Here is an 18,919-nt window from a genome sequence, read left to right on the forward strand (position 1 = left end):
ATAAAAAATATAGGTCACCGATCAGGAAAAAAACTAATTTTGGCGGGAAAATGGTGAAAATGGGTGAAATGTCATTTTGACCCTTTAGAAAATACGGATAATAACGAAAATATTCTATTAGTCACAAAACTACAATGATTTAACATTTCTAATCAATCAATTATTAAAAAAAATAATATCGAATTTACGACAAATACTTTTGTAATTCATGCGTAAATGTTTCGCAGTCGAAAAGTCCCAAGCCACCTTAAATATACTTGTTTTGTTCATGTTTATTTGTTTTGGTGTTTACACGCTGTCCTTAACTCAAAACTTTTCAGAAGATTCAGTCAATCAAAGTATGCTTTGTTTATGTTCATAATTTGTTTATAAGTTATTGTAACATGCAAACATCAATAACATACTGAAGCATCTAAAAAGCTACAAGAAATTTCTTCATTGCATGTAAACCAACTATTGAATAGAACACAATTTGAATAAAAAAAAATGGAAGACTGCACATGACTTTAAGCTGTATCATGGTTAGATGACGTTTAGTTAAAAATGACTAATTCTGAATTTTATTCATGTACAAGAGAAAAGAGTATTGCATGTTTAAAAAGTAAATTATAATTGATCCAAACTAGAACAGACAAATTGTAAAAAACGTCATTGTGTTAAATAAAAAATTCTCAAACAATAATATCACTCACTGCATTTATCCGAATTTGAAGCAGCGATAAATTAACATAACAAATAGAAGCCTATATAGAACAACTCTATTATTCTCGGGACAATCACCCAGAAAAATTGAACCCTTCATCGAACAACTCTATTTTTCAGCAGTGAATAACACCCGTCGTACTCATTGACCAAGAGTTAACCCCTTTTAAGTATATGACGTTAATAAACGAAGGAGAACATATGGTAACGGCAAGGTTAAAAGTCTACACAACAAGACCATACAAGACTTGGAAATTCATCTAGTGTCGACGATATATCTTTTAGCGCTATTCATGTTTCAAAGAAAGAGTCCACCTTTGTTGTACACGCGCGAAATGTCACTAGAGACTTTAATACCCCAACATACTAATTGTCTTAATAATTTGTTTCAATATTTACTTTGAATAGAAATACAGGTCGGGAAGTCCTGAAGTCAAATTATATTTGCATAGTATTTTCTCAAACACAAGGCCAACATGGCCTTGAAAAACTGACCAACCGACTCAATGAACTACAATGCATTGAAGGCTACTAAAAGATTACTACAAATTTGAAAGCACGTAGAATTAGTGAAAAACTGTCATCTAATATAGTGTCTGGGACTCTCATAGTACATGTTTTTATTCTGCAGATAGGTTTAATGTAATTAATATAACATAGACTTCAATTTGCATTCTTAGATAAACAAAAATATTGTTTACTGGCTCCACAATTCGACTTTCTTCGTCCGTGTAAAAGTAGTTTACATGTAACAGTTTTTTTTACATTTTAATGCATTGTAGCTGTGCGTACATATCGCAGCGTGAAACAGTGAAATTTTCAATGAAGTGACCATTGTCCAGTATGAAAGTGTTTTGAGTTCTTATAAACCTGTTGAATACCATTTCAAAGATGGCACAGAAACACTTCTATCTGTACTAGATGTGTACTTTTATTTTTATCAGAAACTGAACTAAAATTAAGGGCATCATAATGTTTAGTATACTTAAGAAAGTGTAATAAAAACAGGGACAGTAAATACCTCAATGCATATTTTGTATAGATTTGTCCATCTATAAAGTTCGTCGTCTGTTGCAAATTGTATCATAATCATACTTTAAAGGCTTTTTTGTCGTTCGGTTGCTATCCTGTTGATTTATGCGATATATGTTCAATCATTTAAATCCTCTGAATTATAGTCGGTGCTTTATTGCCCAGTTAGGTTTTAGAAAACGTGGTTTGTATTTAGAAACAAAAAGGTTTGGTAAGAGTGTCAAACGCAATATTTTTTCATCTAAGACACATTTAATGTAAGTTAGCTGAATTTTTCGCAAAACATATCAAAGTGCATGTCCTTGTGGAACATAAACATTGATAGCATCATAAATGATTTTATTTAGGTTTGCAAAGGTCCAAGTCCGTTGAAGATATTTTAAAAAATCGAGTCAAATAAAGACAGACAAAACCATCCTATATCTCCATCAGAAAGAGAGAAAAAAAACGAAATTTGCAAAGAGGAAAAAAAATAAACTACAGATGCTTACTTCGTTACCTTCAGAATAAAAGGTTTAGTTTCAAATAGAAACAAAAGTGTGTCCCGACTACACGGATGCCTCACTCGAACTTTCATTCTCAATATTCTGTCGACCGTGAAATCGGGGTAAAACTCTAGTTTGACATTAAATTTTAAAAGATGATATCATATGGAACCCATGTACCAAGTTTCAAGTTGATTGGACTTCAACGTCATCAAGAACTTCCGTGACCAAAAACTTTAGGTTGCACTTTGTAAATACATCTGCTCTCAAATCACGTCTCTTTTAGGGAGATCTAGAATAGTCATAGACAATTAATTTTGTTTACATACTGGTTTCACTTTTTGTTCTGTGCGTTCCACAGTGACATAACATTGGAATACTACAAGTAAATATACATGTGCAAATTGGTAGTCCGTCATTCCAGGTATGAGTAGTTCAGAAAATAAGTATAAGTAACTCTGAGAAGGTCAGGGCATTTAAACGTTGAAAATATACCGCACAACCCTATATTTTTAACCTTGGAAAACACTGTAGTGTTTATGAACTTTTAATTCTACGATACTATTTTTTTCAAAACTTTATAGTAAAAGTTGTACAGTTTTAGCCGTAAAAGGAGTTCCTATTTGAAATTGAATGTCAAAATTTACAGAAATGCAACCTTTAAACCGAAACTTTCACTTTCGTTGTTTATGTACATTGGACCGTTAAATTGGAGTAAAAATTGTAATTTGACATTACACTAAGGAAGCTCATATCATAGGGAACATGTGTACTAAGTTTCAGGTTGATTGGACTTCAACTTCATAAAAAACTGCCCTGACAAAAATAAATAACCTGAAGCAGGACAGACAAACGAACGAACAAACGGATGAACAGATGAACAGACGGGTGAACGGACGCACATGCCAGAAAACATAATGCCCCTCTACTTCCGTAAGTGGCATGAAAAAAGTCCCTAATACTTAAATATGACAAAAATCGATACTATAAATTTTGTTCTATCAATGAAAATCTGAGCGAAATTGTTATTCCTGCAAAGCATATACAAATGCGTTGTTTTTCAGTAAATAATATGTGTTCTTGGTTGATTGCAAAGATTTAGTAGTCCATAATGCATTGTTACTCATTCAAAGGATTGGTAAAAACCGAAGTAGGAATAATTTGCGTCACACGTACATAAACATTAACATGAGCGAGGACATACGTATGGTATTTCATGCATAGCCATATAAAGTAGTGTATCCAGATGCAAAAATAAAATTTTCGTTGTGCATTCCAAGGAATAAGTATAAAAGGAAGTTTTATACATATTTTATATATATATCAGACAACTATTCTAAGTACCAGGTAGAAAACAAACGATTTATCTTCTTTAATTGGTTTAATTTGTTTAAGTTTTATAAATTTGGAATTCTAATACTGTCGTTAACTCAGTACCTTTCAGAAGGTTCAGTCCCTCAATATAAGGTTATTCTACGTTCAGATTGTCTATTGGCTATTGTAACATTCTAATCGTTACTGATGAGTCTTATGTAGACGAAACAAGCGTCTTGTGTACTTAATTATGATTATGGTAACTGTGCTAACTATGTAGACACCACGATACTGCATTATCTAAATAGCTACAAACCACATCTTTATTTCCTGACAATCAATCATTATAATAGTACTAAATTTGAAGCAGTGGATATGTCTGAAAAAAATGAAAAACATCACATGACGACTAGCTTTATAATTTAAAGTTGACGTTAAGTTCAAAATGACCATTTCAGACTTACTTTCATGTACTAGTGGAAAATATCTTTGGAAACAAAATGATATGTCATACAGAATGAAAACGAACAAATTGTAAAAAACATGACAGTGATACATAAACAATTAATATATCTATATGACTCAGCATTCCACACACTTTAAATGTACATGTTTTTTAACAGGTCAGAACATTGCTTTAGGTAAACAGACTAACCAGTCATCTGACAAGGCTTTATATTTGTCTTACTTAGCAGTGGACGGTACTATTAACCAACATCTGCTGTTTGGTGTTAAATGTACACATACAAAAAATGAACCAAACAGCTGGTGGTCTGTCGATCTTGGTGCAATATATCTCATATCTCGTGTAATTATTTGGGGAAGGAACGATTGTTGCAGTAAGTATCATTAATTAATGATATACTATAGGGTTATTGCATGATTATTGGGGAATATTGTCCCGAGTAGAATTTTATATTGCACGAGTTTGCGAGTTCAATATTTGTTCTATAACTGGTTAAAACTAAGATTTTAATGTTGATGACGTCATGAATTTTGAAGATTTATTGCACTAGTGCAATATTATAATTTATTGCACACTAACTTTTGGTTACGTTCTGTGAGAAATATTATATTACATGTATGTATTGGGTATAATTTAGTATTGATTTTATTGACATATTTGTTACGAAAAACGGAGGCAAATACAAGAAACAAAAAAGAAATTCGAAGAACAATATTTAAATTTGAAACAAGTTATTCCAAAAGTTTGTACAGATAGTTATATTCCAAAAAACATCTTTTTGCACAATAGTAAGTTCGTAGTTTTTTGTAGTAGCTACTCTTATTCTGATTTATAGTTTTAGTTTTCTCTACACATGGCTTGAAATATGCCAATCATTGTAGAGTCACCAGTGAAAGCGCTTGTTTCAGATCACTGCAATTTCTAGTTTATCGACACTTTGTTCATCCAAAAATATCATACGCGATTCCAAATTAAAATATTTTCTTGCGTATTATTCACCTCTACTGTAGAAAAATTGAAGGTAAAGAATAGACTTATTATTACAAAATAAAACAAAAAAGTAAGCTAGTGCATCTTAATTTCCCAATCTATCTTCACATTTTCAAATGCATAGTTTAATTTAGTTTAACATATCTCGTGTTTAAGTTTTTGATTGTCATGGGCAAATAATACAATATGTAATTAAGCTGTTAGACAACGTCAGTACCTTAAATGTAAACATCAAAACCATTATGTATTATTTGTGAAATTCATACGGAATGTTTATCAACAATAATTGTAACCATTATACTCATGCTGTGTAAATTGTCGTCGACCATCTTGGAAGTTGAAATAAACTCATTTTTTCAACATAAATGTTATATGTTGTTAGTCCTTTCTACTGTCAATATCGGGGAACGATCAATATATTCTAGTTTAGAAAGTAAAATAAATGGGGAATGTGTCAAAGAGACAACATCCCAACCAAAGAACAGAAAACAGCTGAAATCTGCAAATGGGTATCGAGATTTTTCCACATCCGTAGGTTTGCCGCAGCTAGTGCCTAAGAAATGTTTGTACTTGTTTAATGATAATTGAGGTCATACTTAACCCCACAGAAATAAACTAAAATCTATAAATCGTACAAGACCAACAAAGGTCAGAGGCTCCTGATTTGGCACATGCGATAGGGTTAAATATGTGTTTTGAGATCTTAACCTTTAACTCATCGATCTAGCCAATGTAAAAATGTTAAAAAAACAAACACGCAGCAATACAGACAGTAATACTAAGATTGAGAAAAGTCCGAGTCCAATGTCAGAACAAAAGAAACCATACAAATTGTCAAAAATACACAAATTAACAAAGACTACTAGTAGTTACCGACATGCAAACGATAGACCTCTTTAAAATGATTAAAATATTTTGTAGAAACCTTCATCTCCGATCCGCTTGAATATAAAAGATTATCAAATAAATTAAGAATGAATCTTTAATGTCTTTTTGAAATATGTCGATGGCTTCATTTCCACTGTTTCCATTTGACTTAATCAGCACAGAACATTCAAAACTGTTTCTTAAACTCAGCAAATATGTTTTTATTTATATTGCAATATATACCACTGTATTTTGTATCCTGTGTCTATTTTGTATAAAAAAAATAGTATATCAATATTCAATAACCTAAACATGTATAATAACAATAATGAGACAATATAACCGATATCATTACAAAGATAAATGTATGATTTCAGTTGACAGACTTTCATCATTTAGCATTGATGCAATTATGCCAGTAAAGCCTCGTAAATGTGGACCCTATCAATTTGGTAACTGGACAGACTTCTACAAGGGAGAGATTTCTGAATGCTTTTACCAAAACGAGAAAGTCGACTTTCTTAATGCGACCTGTCAGCAAAATACAGTGGGACAGTTTGTTCGTATTCAGTTAGAGAAGGCAGAGGCTCTTTCATTGTGCGAGGTTGAGATTTTCGGCAGACAGTTACCTTCAGAATATATAGGTATACGAGAAAAAACATTATTTACATCTTATTTTTCCTTTTTTAGTCGTAATTGTTTTGTATTTATTTTTATAAATGTTTGTGTCTTTGTGCAAATTTTGTCATTTGATTGTTTAAATGAAATTTGAAATAGCAAGACAATTCAAAGGTATATTTTTTGTTATATATACTTTTGAAGATAATTGTTTATGCCCTTTTAGCGCCAATAATGGCATCATTCGATAACAATATTTGCATGTATCTGTCATTTTAGTGACAATTTGAAAGGCATATAAATTACAAAAACAATCCACACAAACGGGGCCAAAAAAAAGAACCGTGCATTTTTCAAACTGATGTATGAAAAAGTACTCATTAATGCATTTTATTTTTGTATTTTGATAGTGCATTTCAAAATTTACCCTGAGTTGAAACCGTGAAAATAATAAAACGAATTCATTTTCGTATCGTGTATCCTACCAATAAAATAATCAACTGAATATGATATAAAGCATACGACATTTCTTTTTTTGAATGAATATCAATAATTCTCAATATTATGACATACTTATCAAAGGAGACGTATATCAAATATTAGATAGTTTTGACAAAGATCAAATTATCAAATTGGTTCTTCTTTTTTTATTTCTTAAAATATAAAATACAATAGATGTTTTCAAAGAATGTCTGATTCTTAAGTATTGCCAAAAAATATTGAGAAATAAGTGGATGTCCATGATTGTGAATACTTTGTTTTCCAAATTCCTAAACAATACATGACATTTGTGTATGAGTTGTTTTCTTTTACAATATACGGCTGTTAGAAAGAAAAAAAACCTCAATATTGTTTTTGAGATATAATCAATTAAAAATTGGTGGGATATAATTAGGTTTTCAAAAATGGCACTTTAAACTGTATAAAAGTCAATAATTACTAGAAAAGTTCTGGGTTAGCGCAACAAATAATTTAGATGATTCCAATTATATTATAAAAGCCAACAAGAACAGCGAACATACTTTAAAAGTAGTTTCTAGGCACAGTTTAATATATTGTGTTATACGCTTCACGAGTTATGTCTATCTTGTTTCAACAGGTGGTAGAGAGTCTTACAAGTGTGGAGCATCTGGACACAGAATTGTAGAGGACTTTGTGGAGACAGCAAGAAGTATCATTGCATGTGTTTACATGTGTTCAGTACGCCCCGAATGTTACGCTTCAAGCTACAACAAAGCAACACAAGAATGTCAGCAGCATGTAGCTGAAAGAGAAAGCAACCCTTTGACGAATATGATACAGGACCCGGACTGGGATGTTTTTGGATCTTTGTAAAAAAAACTATGATCGTAACAGCTTCAAAAGATGATTTTTGCATTGCATAGTCGGTTATCAAAGTGTTTGCTTTTTTTTTTTAGAAATGGCGATTGGTGTGATTTTTATCTTGTAAATGCCTAGATGTCTTTGTAATTATTCATATTCGTAACATGTAATAGCCTTGTCATGCATTCCCTTTCATCATTAGAATTCTATGGTGATCTGATTACGTTTCCTATATTTGCTGAATATTTTGTGTTTTTAAATAGTTAAGGAGTTATATTGTCATCTTTTAAAAAGCATCAGAAATTATAATTAACATATGCTTTTACTACAGTTATTTACTGTAATGATAATTTACAATTTTATGCACCTAATACAATCAACTTGCACAAAGATAAAAGTTAGTAGTCACTATAATGTTAAAAAAATTTGATGTACCACAATAAGGGGTTGAATTCATAAAACTTTGCTCAGTGCTCGGAGCACAAAAATCATGCTCCAAACATGAAAACTAGCATTTTGAATGGTTGATTTTGGAGTATAAGTACAGAAAACAGACTCGAAATTTTTATGAATGCAAGCCCAGGTTTCAAAATCAATTTCTCTTTTTTATTTTGGAAGGTGGCATGGAAACGTCGGTTCATCTATCATAGACGGTCTTTGTCATGATGTCCTTTGTGTTAATGTCTTTTTAGTCATTTTTCAAGTTGGTAGCATCTTACTTTGTTGTAATGATCATTTATTGTTTATGAACTACCAAACAACTATATTTTTTTCCCTTTTTAGATAAATGACAAAAATGCAAGATTAGTCATCTGCAGACAAAAATATGTATCAGATATAAAATGCGAGTTCTGAGTATTACAATAATCACCCTCGCAATATTTGTTTTTACTTAAAATTTCTGCTGAGTTATCTTGTATCTAATAACACATTTACTTGGACAAAGTACATTTAGCTTTATTAACCATGAAATTATTATTAGTAAATATGCTTGACCTAGGAAATCATGAGTATACAATGTATTCTGTAATCAAATTTCCTTAATGAATGGTTAAGGGTTTTAAAAAGAAAATATATTTTCATTATGCAGAAAAGTTTGTAAGCATCTTTATAGATATGTTTTCATTAACTTATTGCTTGTGTCATGCTTATCTCCTATCTTTCCATTTTACTGCAATATTGTGGCACTTATTTTCTGACTATTTTTATGTATTACTTTCTAATAAAATGAGATATAAATTTCATTTTGTTTTCAATCTAATTGAAATTGTTGTCCAAGTCTTACAAATCCGTTCTTTCAAGTATAATACCACCATTGATTGTCTCCTGTTAGTCTGTGTTAAATTTGCACTTTTAAAAAAATTGTGCAGAATTTATCCCTGTTTGAAATAAAGAAATACTTGGCATGAGTAATGTTTTATCCTGTACAATTCTATAGAAAAAATTCACATAACTTTTCATTCCATGTAGGAAAATAAGCATCATTGGAAGTTAACCAATCAAATCTCTCCCCTTAATGTATCTGTGTACAAGGTTTAGTCACCATGTAACCTCAAGATTACAAAATTCTCTATAGAAATCCCAAATAAAAAATAACGGTGTTTTGAAATACCCAAGATATATGTTTATGACACAGAAATGGTTTTATTGCAAAAAAATGTAGGATTAATTATCTACAACGGTTAAATCCAAGGGAATATTTTTTTCCAACTTACTTTGGTGGTATTACACCTTTTAAATGTGTTGCGGCCCTTTGTCCGCCTATGAACCTTTCTCTTAAACGTTTAAACACATTTCCCTCACGATTAGTCTGCCGAGTAATACATGTGCTGTAGTAATGAATTGAAAACATGCGAACAACAGATATGTCATACACTTCCTGTTTTTAGTAACGTTTAGTCTAGAATTGTAATGCGCAAAGTGTGATATTGCGTCGGCTTTTCGCACGACTTATCTTCTAAAATTATGAAGCGCAACAACACATAAGTGGCAACTTTTTATAATAATGATATTCAAAGATTATAAAAAATCGAAAGAATATATCCATTCTCTCATAAACTGGCTAAATGGTTATTTAATACGTATACTATGATGACATCATTTATAGATCATTAAATAACCAAATTTTGATTTAAAATAAATATAGATTGTAACACTGCAACAAGTGTATTACGATATTTCTCCACTCTAGACAGTTAAATTGTATTACTTAAAGCGCGAGGCTTATCGAGCTTTTTAAATAATTAAGATTGACCTGTCAAGAGTAGAAAAATATCGTAATACACGAGTTATAGTGTCGGAATCTGTTTCTCTAATGATTTTTATCATTCTTTTTCAAAAAATTTTAGAACCTTGTGTTCTTTATATGCGACGTCATCAAGCAAGGTCGAGTATTTCCATGACGTCACAATAGGAAAATTCAGAAGAAAAAAAAACCATGTTGACGTCATAACCAAATTTTGACTAATCAATTGCCGAGAACAGATCTTTCACATGTGAGGAGAAATATTTTTCTCACACCGGTCATGAAATTTGAAAATAGCACAAAGTTTTCTGTTTTATCAAAGTATTTACATTGTCTCATTATTTAGAAGGAGGCGCAAACAAGGGGCGAAAGATATCAGAGGAAGTACACAAAACACAACAAACAAAATAAAGAGTAAACAACAAGAGCCCCACTAAGTACAAGGGGGGATCTGATGTGCTTTGGAAGGGTAATTGAATTCTGCTACCCATGTTACATCCGTCGTGCTGCTCATGTAAGAACAAACCTGGTAACAAGTCCGATGCGGTTCTGCACAGTCTATATAGCAGAAAGGATGATATTTACGACACAAGAAGCTTATATGCTATCATCATTGAATTAGATATTCCATAACGGTCAACCAACTCGTGATGGCGTCGGAAAATATTCGGACGATATCAAGAATTTTATTTAAAACTCTTGGTTTAAGAGCAATTCTCTGTTAGCGTCATATAAATCAATAGGGACTTGGAAACCATAGTCAGATTACCACCAAAGGACAAGGTACGATAAGCATTAGAGAACGGCCCCCTAATTTCGTCCAAATTAAAAGTGACTTGCCATTAATTATAATACATTATTCTTAAAGTTTAAAACCTATATTTTTGTTGACATCAATAGTTTTTTCAACTTCCGTTGATAGTATTCATGCTCTGTTGCTATAAAGACCTCAAGATTCGCGAAAAGGGCAGAAAAATGGCAGTTTCCAAACCTTTTTCTGCATTTTAAACTGTAAGCGTACCTACGACCCACGATCATATTTATACCAGACATTCCTTGAACATTAATGTTGATGTAGTTCAAATATTTTAGTGGGTCGTAAGTACGCTCATAGTTAAAAATTAAAAAAAGTGACAAAAAATCGTCGTTGTTTTCATTGAATCATCGAAATTTTTAACCGAACTGCGGACCGGAGATGATTTCCGGTATTTACTAGATCTAACGACGGAAAAGTATTCCTGCTACGCTATAATAATAGCTAGTTTCTTTAGGACGAAAAATAAACATATATTTGAGACAGGAAAACAGGATATTCCTTTACTCATTATTCTTGAATTTAAAGTGACATTTTAGCAGACCGTCGAAATTTGACCCAAAAATAAACGGAACTGTGATAAACTTCAGAGAAATACTGGGAACGTAATTGTGAATGAATATAATAACTGGTTCATACTCAAAAACTGCATATATACGTATTTTGTTTCATAATTGACGAAATCGTCGCCCTGGAATGTTTTAATCTCTGTTGACACTTTTGTGAAAAGTGCTTTCTTTCACGTCCGCATTTCTACAAAGTATGGCATGCCAAGTTAACATTTCAGACAATCATTTAATAAAAATACAGATGGCGAAAATAACCTACAGAACTGTGAAAAGTAACAAACACTGTAATTCATATCACATAAGAGGGAGAGGACAGGGGTAAGGGAGACAGGGAGAAAGTGGTAGGAGAAAGGAGAAAGGGGGTACGAGAAAGGAGAGGAAGGCTGGGAGAAGAGAAAAGTTGGAGAAACAAATAAAATATGAAAAAATAAAATATCTCTTTTTTGCGGTAAATTAAAAAAAATAAGATAAGGAGAAGAGGGGTAGGAGAAAGGAGAAGAGGCCTGGTAGGAGAAAGGAGATGAGGGGTGGGAGAAGGGAGAAGGGTACCCCCTGTCCTCCCCCTCACATAACAAGACACCATGTGACCATTTTAATTAGTTAATTGTGTAAGTGTAACAATAATCAAAATTAAACAAAACTATCCAACACTTTTATGATCTAAATTATGTATCTTGAGTTATTTCTTTTGGTCATGGCGTTGAATTTATTGGACTTATTATTTGTAATTGTCACTCGCCTTCCCGTTGTTCTGTCTTGACGACAACTTGGTGCTACTTCGTATTTCTTGTTTGCAAATCATTCTCTTCATATCTTTTGTTAAAATTTGCATGCATAAAGTATTTGTCACTGGACGGTCAGAAAACAACATCCAATCAATCATATATCTTCTAAAATAACAGCACTTCATGTATTATGAATTTAAACATATTCAAAAGAATAAAAGCTTCTTTTATTTTTTAATCAGATATTTACACGTCGAAGAAAATAAAACAAGTATTGAATATGAAAGGAATAAAAACGCATCATAGTTAGAATATCTTGCTTGTAAGACGTGTGTTTCGCGTACAAAAGACTCACCAGTGACGGTCGAAAAAAAAAATGTCAAAGGACCATAAATGGCTCAAAATTCCTTTTTTTTTTGTGACTAAAGGTTATTTATTCCTGAATATATTATCCGTAGTTTTTGCAAACAATATAAAGTTCTGTTAACAGTTAATTCATAATTTCAATAATAATTCATGTTTACACAAAGTGCTCACTTTTAGACATCATGTTGCTGAATGGGTTGTTTGTTTCATTATTTTTTAGTGTGCTATAGCTTAAAAGGTAACAGTCCGTTGGAAGACATATTACCCTAACTTGATACTCCGATCCAACTAGTTTTTGTTCTTACCCCTTAATGCCAATTGATTGACGGAAATCAGCAAATACCAATTTTTAAGTCTTAAGTTTGACCAGGCCGGTGTCAGAACCCACGATATCAGGCGTTTTAATTCATTTATTATATTTATAAAATTGTACAATGAATGAATAAAAGGTTGCAAACTGTAAGAATCCATCTTATATGAATCCGCGCTTAAACATACACATCCACCCAAAAGAAATAACTTTTGCAACATTTATAGAAATAAGAAGATGTGGTATGAGTGCCAATGATACTACTCTCCTATCAGGACACAACATGTAAAAAGTAAACAATTATAGGTCAAAGTACGACCTTCAACACAGAGCTTTGGCTTACACCAACCTACAAGCTATCAAGGACACACAAGTGGCTCATGTAGCAATTCAAACAGAAAAACAACGGTTTAATCTTTATATGAAAAATAACTAAAAACGATGAACACGTATGAACCACAACAACCACGGAACAGGTTCCTTACTAGTTGCAAACAAACGCAGCATGTGTAAACGTTTAAACAGGCGACAACCTTCACCCTAACCCGAACTTATACTAGTATACTCTTATTAGTATCTTTCAGGTCCATTTAAAACTGTAGTTCATTTTGATAAACAAATAACAAAAACACAAAAACAAAACGAAAAAATACAAAATGCAAATTAATCACATACATGCATTTTACATGATATTTCACAAATCATTTGACACTGACAGGAAAGTGAAACCATTTTCCGTCATTGCCAGTATTCACATCATAATTACAGATAACAAAAATGTTCCATAGTTATAGGAAGATGTGATGTGAGTGCCAATGATACAACTCTCCATCCAAATAACAATTTATACAAGTAAAGCATTATAGATCAATGTACGGCCTTTAACACGGGGCCTTGGCTCACACCAAACAACAAGCTATAAAGGGCCTCAAAATTACTACTGTAAAACCATGCAAACCATAGTCCATTTCATTGTGAAAGAAAACAGTTTATTATGTACACAGTTTTCACTTGTCTTTGTCAATTTTCCCTGGCTTCAAATGAAATGAATGGATTAATTATGTTAAACATATTATTTTTTTTCTTCTTTTTTGGAATTTTATTCTCATACACACTTGTCCCGGTCTACACTTATTTAGTTTTTATACATTGACTTGTGATATTTGGCATACAGTGTATAGCAATGACTCAGATATCATAAGTCTAATTTTGTTTATTTTCTTTGGTTACATCTTCTGACATCAGACTCGAACTTGTCTTGAATTGAATTTTAAATGTACGTATTGTTATGCGTTTACTTTTCAACATTGGCTCGAGGTATAGGGGAGGGTTGAGATCTCGTAAACATGTTAAACCCCGCCGCATTTTAGCGCCTGTCCCAAATCAGGAGCCTCTAGTCTTTGTTAGTCTTGTATTTTTTTAAATTTTAGTTTCTTGTGTACAATTTGGAAATTCATATGGCGTTCATCATCACTGAACTAGTACATATTTGTTTAGGGGCCAGCTGAAGGACGCCTCCGGGTGCGGGAATTTCTCGCTACATTGAAGACCCGTTGGTGACCTTCTGCTGTTGTTTTTTCTTTGGTCGGGTTGATGTCTCTTTGATACGTTCTCCATTTCTATTCTCAATTTCGATATCATTTACCGTTGATCTCAAGGTCCAATTAATTGACCTCTAACTTTCATGGTTAAATGCCTCGTTAATAACTCCAAAAATGATTTATACACCCCCTTTTTGCCTTGATAAGTCGTTTCTAATCCACCATAGGTTTGTACCCATGCAGAGGACACATTTATTCCAACCCCTACATGTGTACATCATATTAATTCGTAATTGCCTGGATTATACATTTTATTCCGCACAATGTCTATATGTGGTACAAGTCACGTCTCTTTTATTCCATTAACTGTTAAATATCTTTAAAAACTGTTTAAACTCATCTCAAATTATTAAATCTTATATATTCTTGTTTTCATGAAAAGACTTTCACATTGAAACAAAGATTTTGTACTGGTCTACAAATTAAACAAAATGTTTGATGTTGCTTAGTAAGATGTGGGATTCTATACTCAATATATGCTTCAAATATGATTATATTAAGAACATTTTTTTTCTGGTTATGTTTGGTTGCTATGGTAACCATTGACCTAAAATTTTGTCTTAAAACTCAATGCTTTCTTAGGTGAAATTGGGGATAACTTTAGACTTGTCTACACATATCTGTACAAATTGAGCAATACAATGACTTGTGTTATTGTAAAAACAAGCATAGTACTTGACCTTTTTATTAACAAAATAACATCAGCAGTCCATAATATTTTGGTATAATGCGGGGTTCACACATTGCCGATTATTGCTCCCGTTTGAGATCAGACAGCAATACGATATGAAAAGTGAAAAAGTATCCTCAAATATCTGGAATGTCCTATCATTGTCTGAACGCATTCGTTTTAGTTAGTTACAGATTCCTACGGATCGGGAAGGGTCCGAATAGTTCGGCAAAGAATCCCGACAGTTAGGTGCGTCCCGTAACATTCGGGCCAACACAGCCGATTTTGTCTTATCGGATGACAATCGTGGCTATGTCGTGACAGATTCTGCTGTATCGGATCGAATTCCGAACAATGTCTTGTGTATTCTGGACGGTGTCCTGGGGAACGGGAATGATCCGGAGTAATTTTTCATAGATGTTTTTCTGCCGATTGAGTCCAGATTGCATCCAGATCTTGTCGATTGCGAACCGTTTTTTGCCGAAACCGTTCCGAAACAGTCCCGTTATTAATACGAAATTCGTCAATGATACCCACGTCAGAGTCCCGACAACTACAGAATACAATACGACTGAGACCAGACAAAGCCGTTTGCAATGCGATAGAGCGGACCGTGATAGGATAACGTTCCGACAGTACCTGATCATCCCGAACATGCCGACAGTTTTCGAACAAATAACTTCCGTCAGCGTCGGTTCACTGTCTGGTCACTGTCTGATCTCAGTCGGATTACATTCGGTAGAGTCGGGACGCAGTCGTGACAGACTCGGTCGAATTTTACCTGGCAAAAAATACAAATCGGATTAGAAGCGGATTCAGAACGGGATTATCGGGACTTATTCGATTAGAAACGGTTGAATATTGGTGCTTCCTGAACACTATCTGATTGTTGTCGTGATCAAATTATTTTTTTTTACAAATTTTAATTTAAGTTTGAATTTCCATCCACGATTCACAGGATCTTGATCAGACTTTTAATAAATTTCAATCGTGAATGATCCTGTCAAGAACGGTAGTAAAAATCGTGAATGTGTGACCCCAGCTTAAGCAAATAAAAAATACCAAAGATCGGTATTATCAGGTTTCAGAATTTTTTTTTACCTTTTTCTAGGTTAGATATATAAAAGAACTTTCAAAAGGTTGGAACAGTCGTATTAGAGATGTGACAACATTTTCGGAGTTTAAACAGTTTATTTTAGACTGTTACAACGTTTTTCAGTCCTTAAATGTCTGTAACAGCTATTTCAAGCGTTGACGCAGTCGATTTATGTTGATGACAAACACATTAAAAGTTGTAACAGTCACAAAATAACTGCAACAGTGACATTTTACAACTGTTACAACTTTAACAAACAATATTAGTCTTATAACGACTGTTACTGGTATGGACAGATGTTATTTCGTCCAGTAGTGTATCCACAAGAGACTAGATGTAATTAAAATCAACAACTATATGTCACCCTACGGCCTTCAACAATGAGCAACGACCATACCGCACAGTCAGCTATTTTATGCGCCGATTAGATAATGATAATCATTTAAAAGAAAAAAAAATAACAGTCTAATGGATGTTCAAAAAATGAACAAAAACAAATATGTAACACATTAACACACGACAACCACTAAAATTTTAGGCTTCTCACTTGTAACACACACAATCATACAGAATGTTGCAGAGTTAAATATATAAACGGGATCCCATTCAACCCTCTTACTTTGGACAGTGGTGTAACAGTACAAAATAAGAACATACCACAAAAATCAGTTGAAAAAGCGTAAATCATCAGATGAATACAACTACAAATACTACACAAAGTGCACGTTGTTGAATGGTCTATTAAAATGAAGTGATATTTTTCTACCATTTCTTTGCGTGCAGGATTTTTATTGAAAAAATAATCGTTTGAACTAAAACAGACATGTAATGCAGTTGGCTCAATAATTTTATATATAAGGGACCAAAAAAAAGGAAACAAAGATACTATAGAGCAAAAAGTAACAGAAAAAATCACAAATCAATCAGAAAAAAACCCACATCATTTCGTCTTTTTAAGTATAAAATTTCATTTTGGGTGATAAACCGAACAGTGGGCACCGATACGTCGTTATTGGTAACAATTGTCCTGAACAATGAACATTCCACGTACAGTATTTTCCCTTTTGAAGAAAAGCGTTTAAAATGTTCATATTCCTTTAATTCTAAAACGGCCAATTACAAAACACTTCACATGCCATAGAAATTGAGCAACAAAAGTCAAACCATGTACAAACGTGTTCCTCATAATGATAATGAAAAAAGGTGACACTTTTCGTTCGGTAATGTTGCAATTCATTCGATTATATATGGTGCACGGGTTTCTAATTGCATCATAATAATTCTTCAGAAGAGACGACTTTTACTTTAATCTTTTAGAATACACAAAGCTTCAATCTTCATCTTTTCATCCTACGCGTTTGAAGTAATTAGGACTTCTTAGTGCTTGTGAGCGAGTTCCAATTAGTCAATTGAACTGTATCATTTCATTTGATTAAGACTCCACAGTCCTAGTGGGAGAGGTCCGCTTAGTGGAGGAAACTAAATCCTTGCATTTGTTTAAGAATCCGCCGTCATAGAGAAAAAAAAACTCCGCTTAGTCAAAGAAACTATAACCTTTCATTTGATTAAGAATCCTCAATCCTAGGAGGAGAGGTCCATGAAGACAAGGAAGCTATATATTTGATTTTGATTAAAACTCCTCAGTCCTATTTGGAGAGGTCCACTCAGTCAAGAAAACTATATCCTTTCATTTGATTAAGAATCCTCATTACTTTGAAGAGAGGTCCATTAATTCAAGGAAGCTATATATTTGATTTTGACAAAAACTCCTCAGTCCTATTTGGAGTGGTCTCCTTAGTCAAGAAAACTATATCCTTTCATTTGATTAAGAATCCTCAGTACTTTGAAGAGATGTCCATTAATTCAAAGAAGCTATATATTTGATTTTGATAAAATCTCCTCAGTCCTATTTGGAGAGGTCTCCTTAGTCAAGACAACTATATCCTTTCATTTGATTAAGAATCCTCAGTCCTTGGAAGAGAGGTCCATTAATTCAAGGAAGCTATATATTTGAGTTTGATTAAAACTCCTTAGTCCTATTTGGAGAGGTCCACTAAGTCATGGAAACTATATCCTTTCATTTGATTAAGAATCCTCAGTCCTATTGGGAGAGGTCAACTTAGTCAAGAAAACTATATCGTTTCATTTGATTAAGAATCCTTGGTCCTATTTAGAGAGGCCAGTAAATAGTATACACAGGAAGACATGTCTTTCTCATTCATTATTTAATAAATAATCAAAATGTACTAAAATTTATAGAAGAAATATATTACACACTTATGATTCAGTATTTGTAAAAGCGCATATATCACTTATTCTTACTACATTTGTATAAACTTCAAGATTATAATTATTTTTTTAAAACCGTCTTTTTTTCTAAAGTGAATTTTGATTGGTTAAATATTTCTCAGTGATGTCCTGCAATGGCTTTGTTTGAATTTGTTTGTTAGCTTGTTGGTCATGGATGTTAGTCTCTAATATTTTATTAACTGTGCATTTGTATTCAGATATCGCAGATCAAATTTATTCGTTCATTGTGTAATCATACATTTTTTGATTGAGTTAAGTCTGCCAATTGATATTTTATCGTGTGTTTGTCTATGTTGTGATGTAATGCTATTGCTTCAGAAAAAGGGAGAAGGGTTGGATCCATTAAAACGTTTAATCCCGCTGCAAATGTTTGCACCTGTCCTAAGTCAGGAATCTGATGTACAATAGTTGTCGTT

General features: G+C 32.7%; 1 protein-coding gene across 1 annotated transcript; it reads left to right on the forward strand.

Moving 5' to 3' along the window:
* Positions 1–3,407: 3,407 nt before the first annotated feature.
* Positions 3,408–7,809, forward strand: LOC134689924 (fucolectin-1-like). Its single transcript, XM_063549890.1, has 4 exons — positions 3,408–3,423; positions 4,157–4,372; positions 6,234–6,500; positions 7,574–7,809. The coding sequence occupies exons 1-4, from the start codon at positions 3,408–3,410 to the stop codon at positions 7,807–7,809; spliced, it is 735 nt and encodes a 244-aa protein (XP_063405960.1).
* The last annotated feature ends 11,110 nt before the right edge of the window (positions 7,810–18,919 follow it).

This window comes from Mytilus trossulus, chromosome 11 (assembly GCF_036588685.1).
Source record: "Mytilus trossulus isolate FHL-02 chromosome 11, PNRI_Mtr1.1.1.hap1, whole genome shotgun sequence".
NCBI lineage: Eukaryota > Metazoa > Mollusca > Bivalvia > Mytilida > Mytilidae > Mytilus > Mytilus trossulus.

Coding starts and splice junctions, on each gene's coding strand:
- LOC134689924 (XM_063549890.1), top strand. Junction 4,373..6,233: donor GGGAAGGAACGATTGTTGCA/GTAAGTATCATT, acceptor GTATGATTTCAG/TTGACAGACTTTCATCATTT. Junction 6,501..7,573: donor GTTACCTTCAGAATATATAG/GTATACGAGAAA, acceptor TTGTTTCAACAG/GTGGTAGAGAGTCTTACAAG.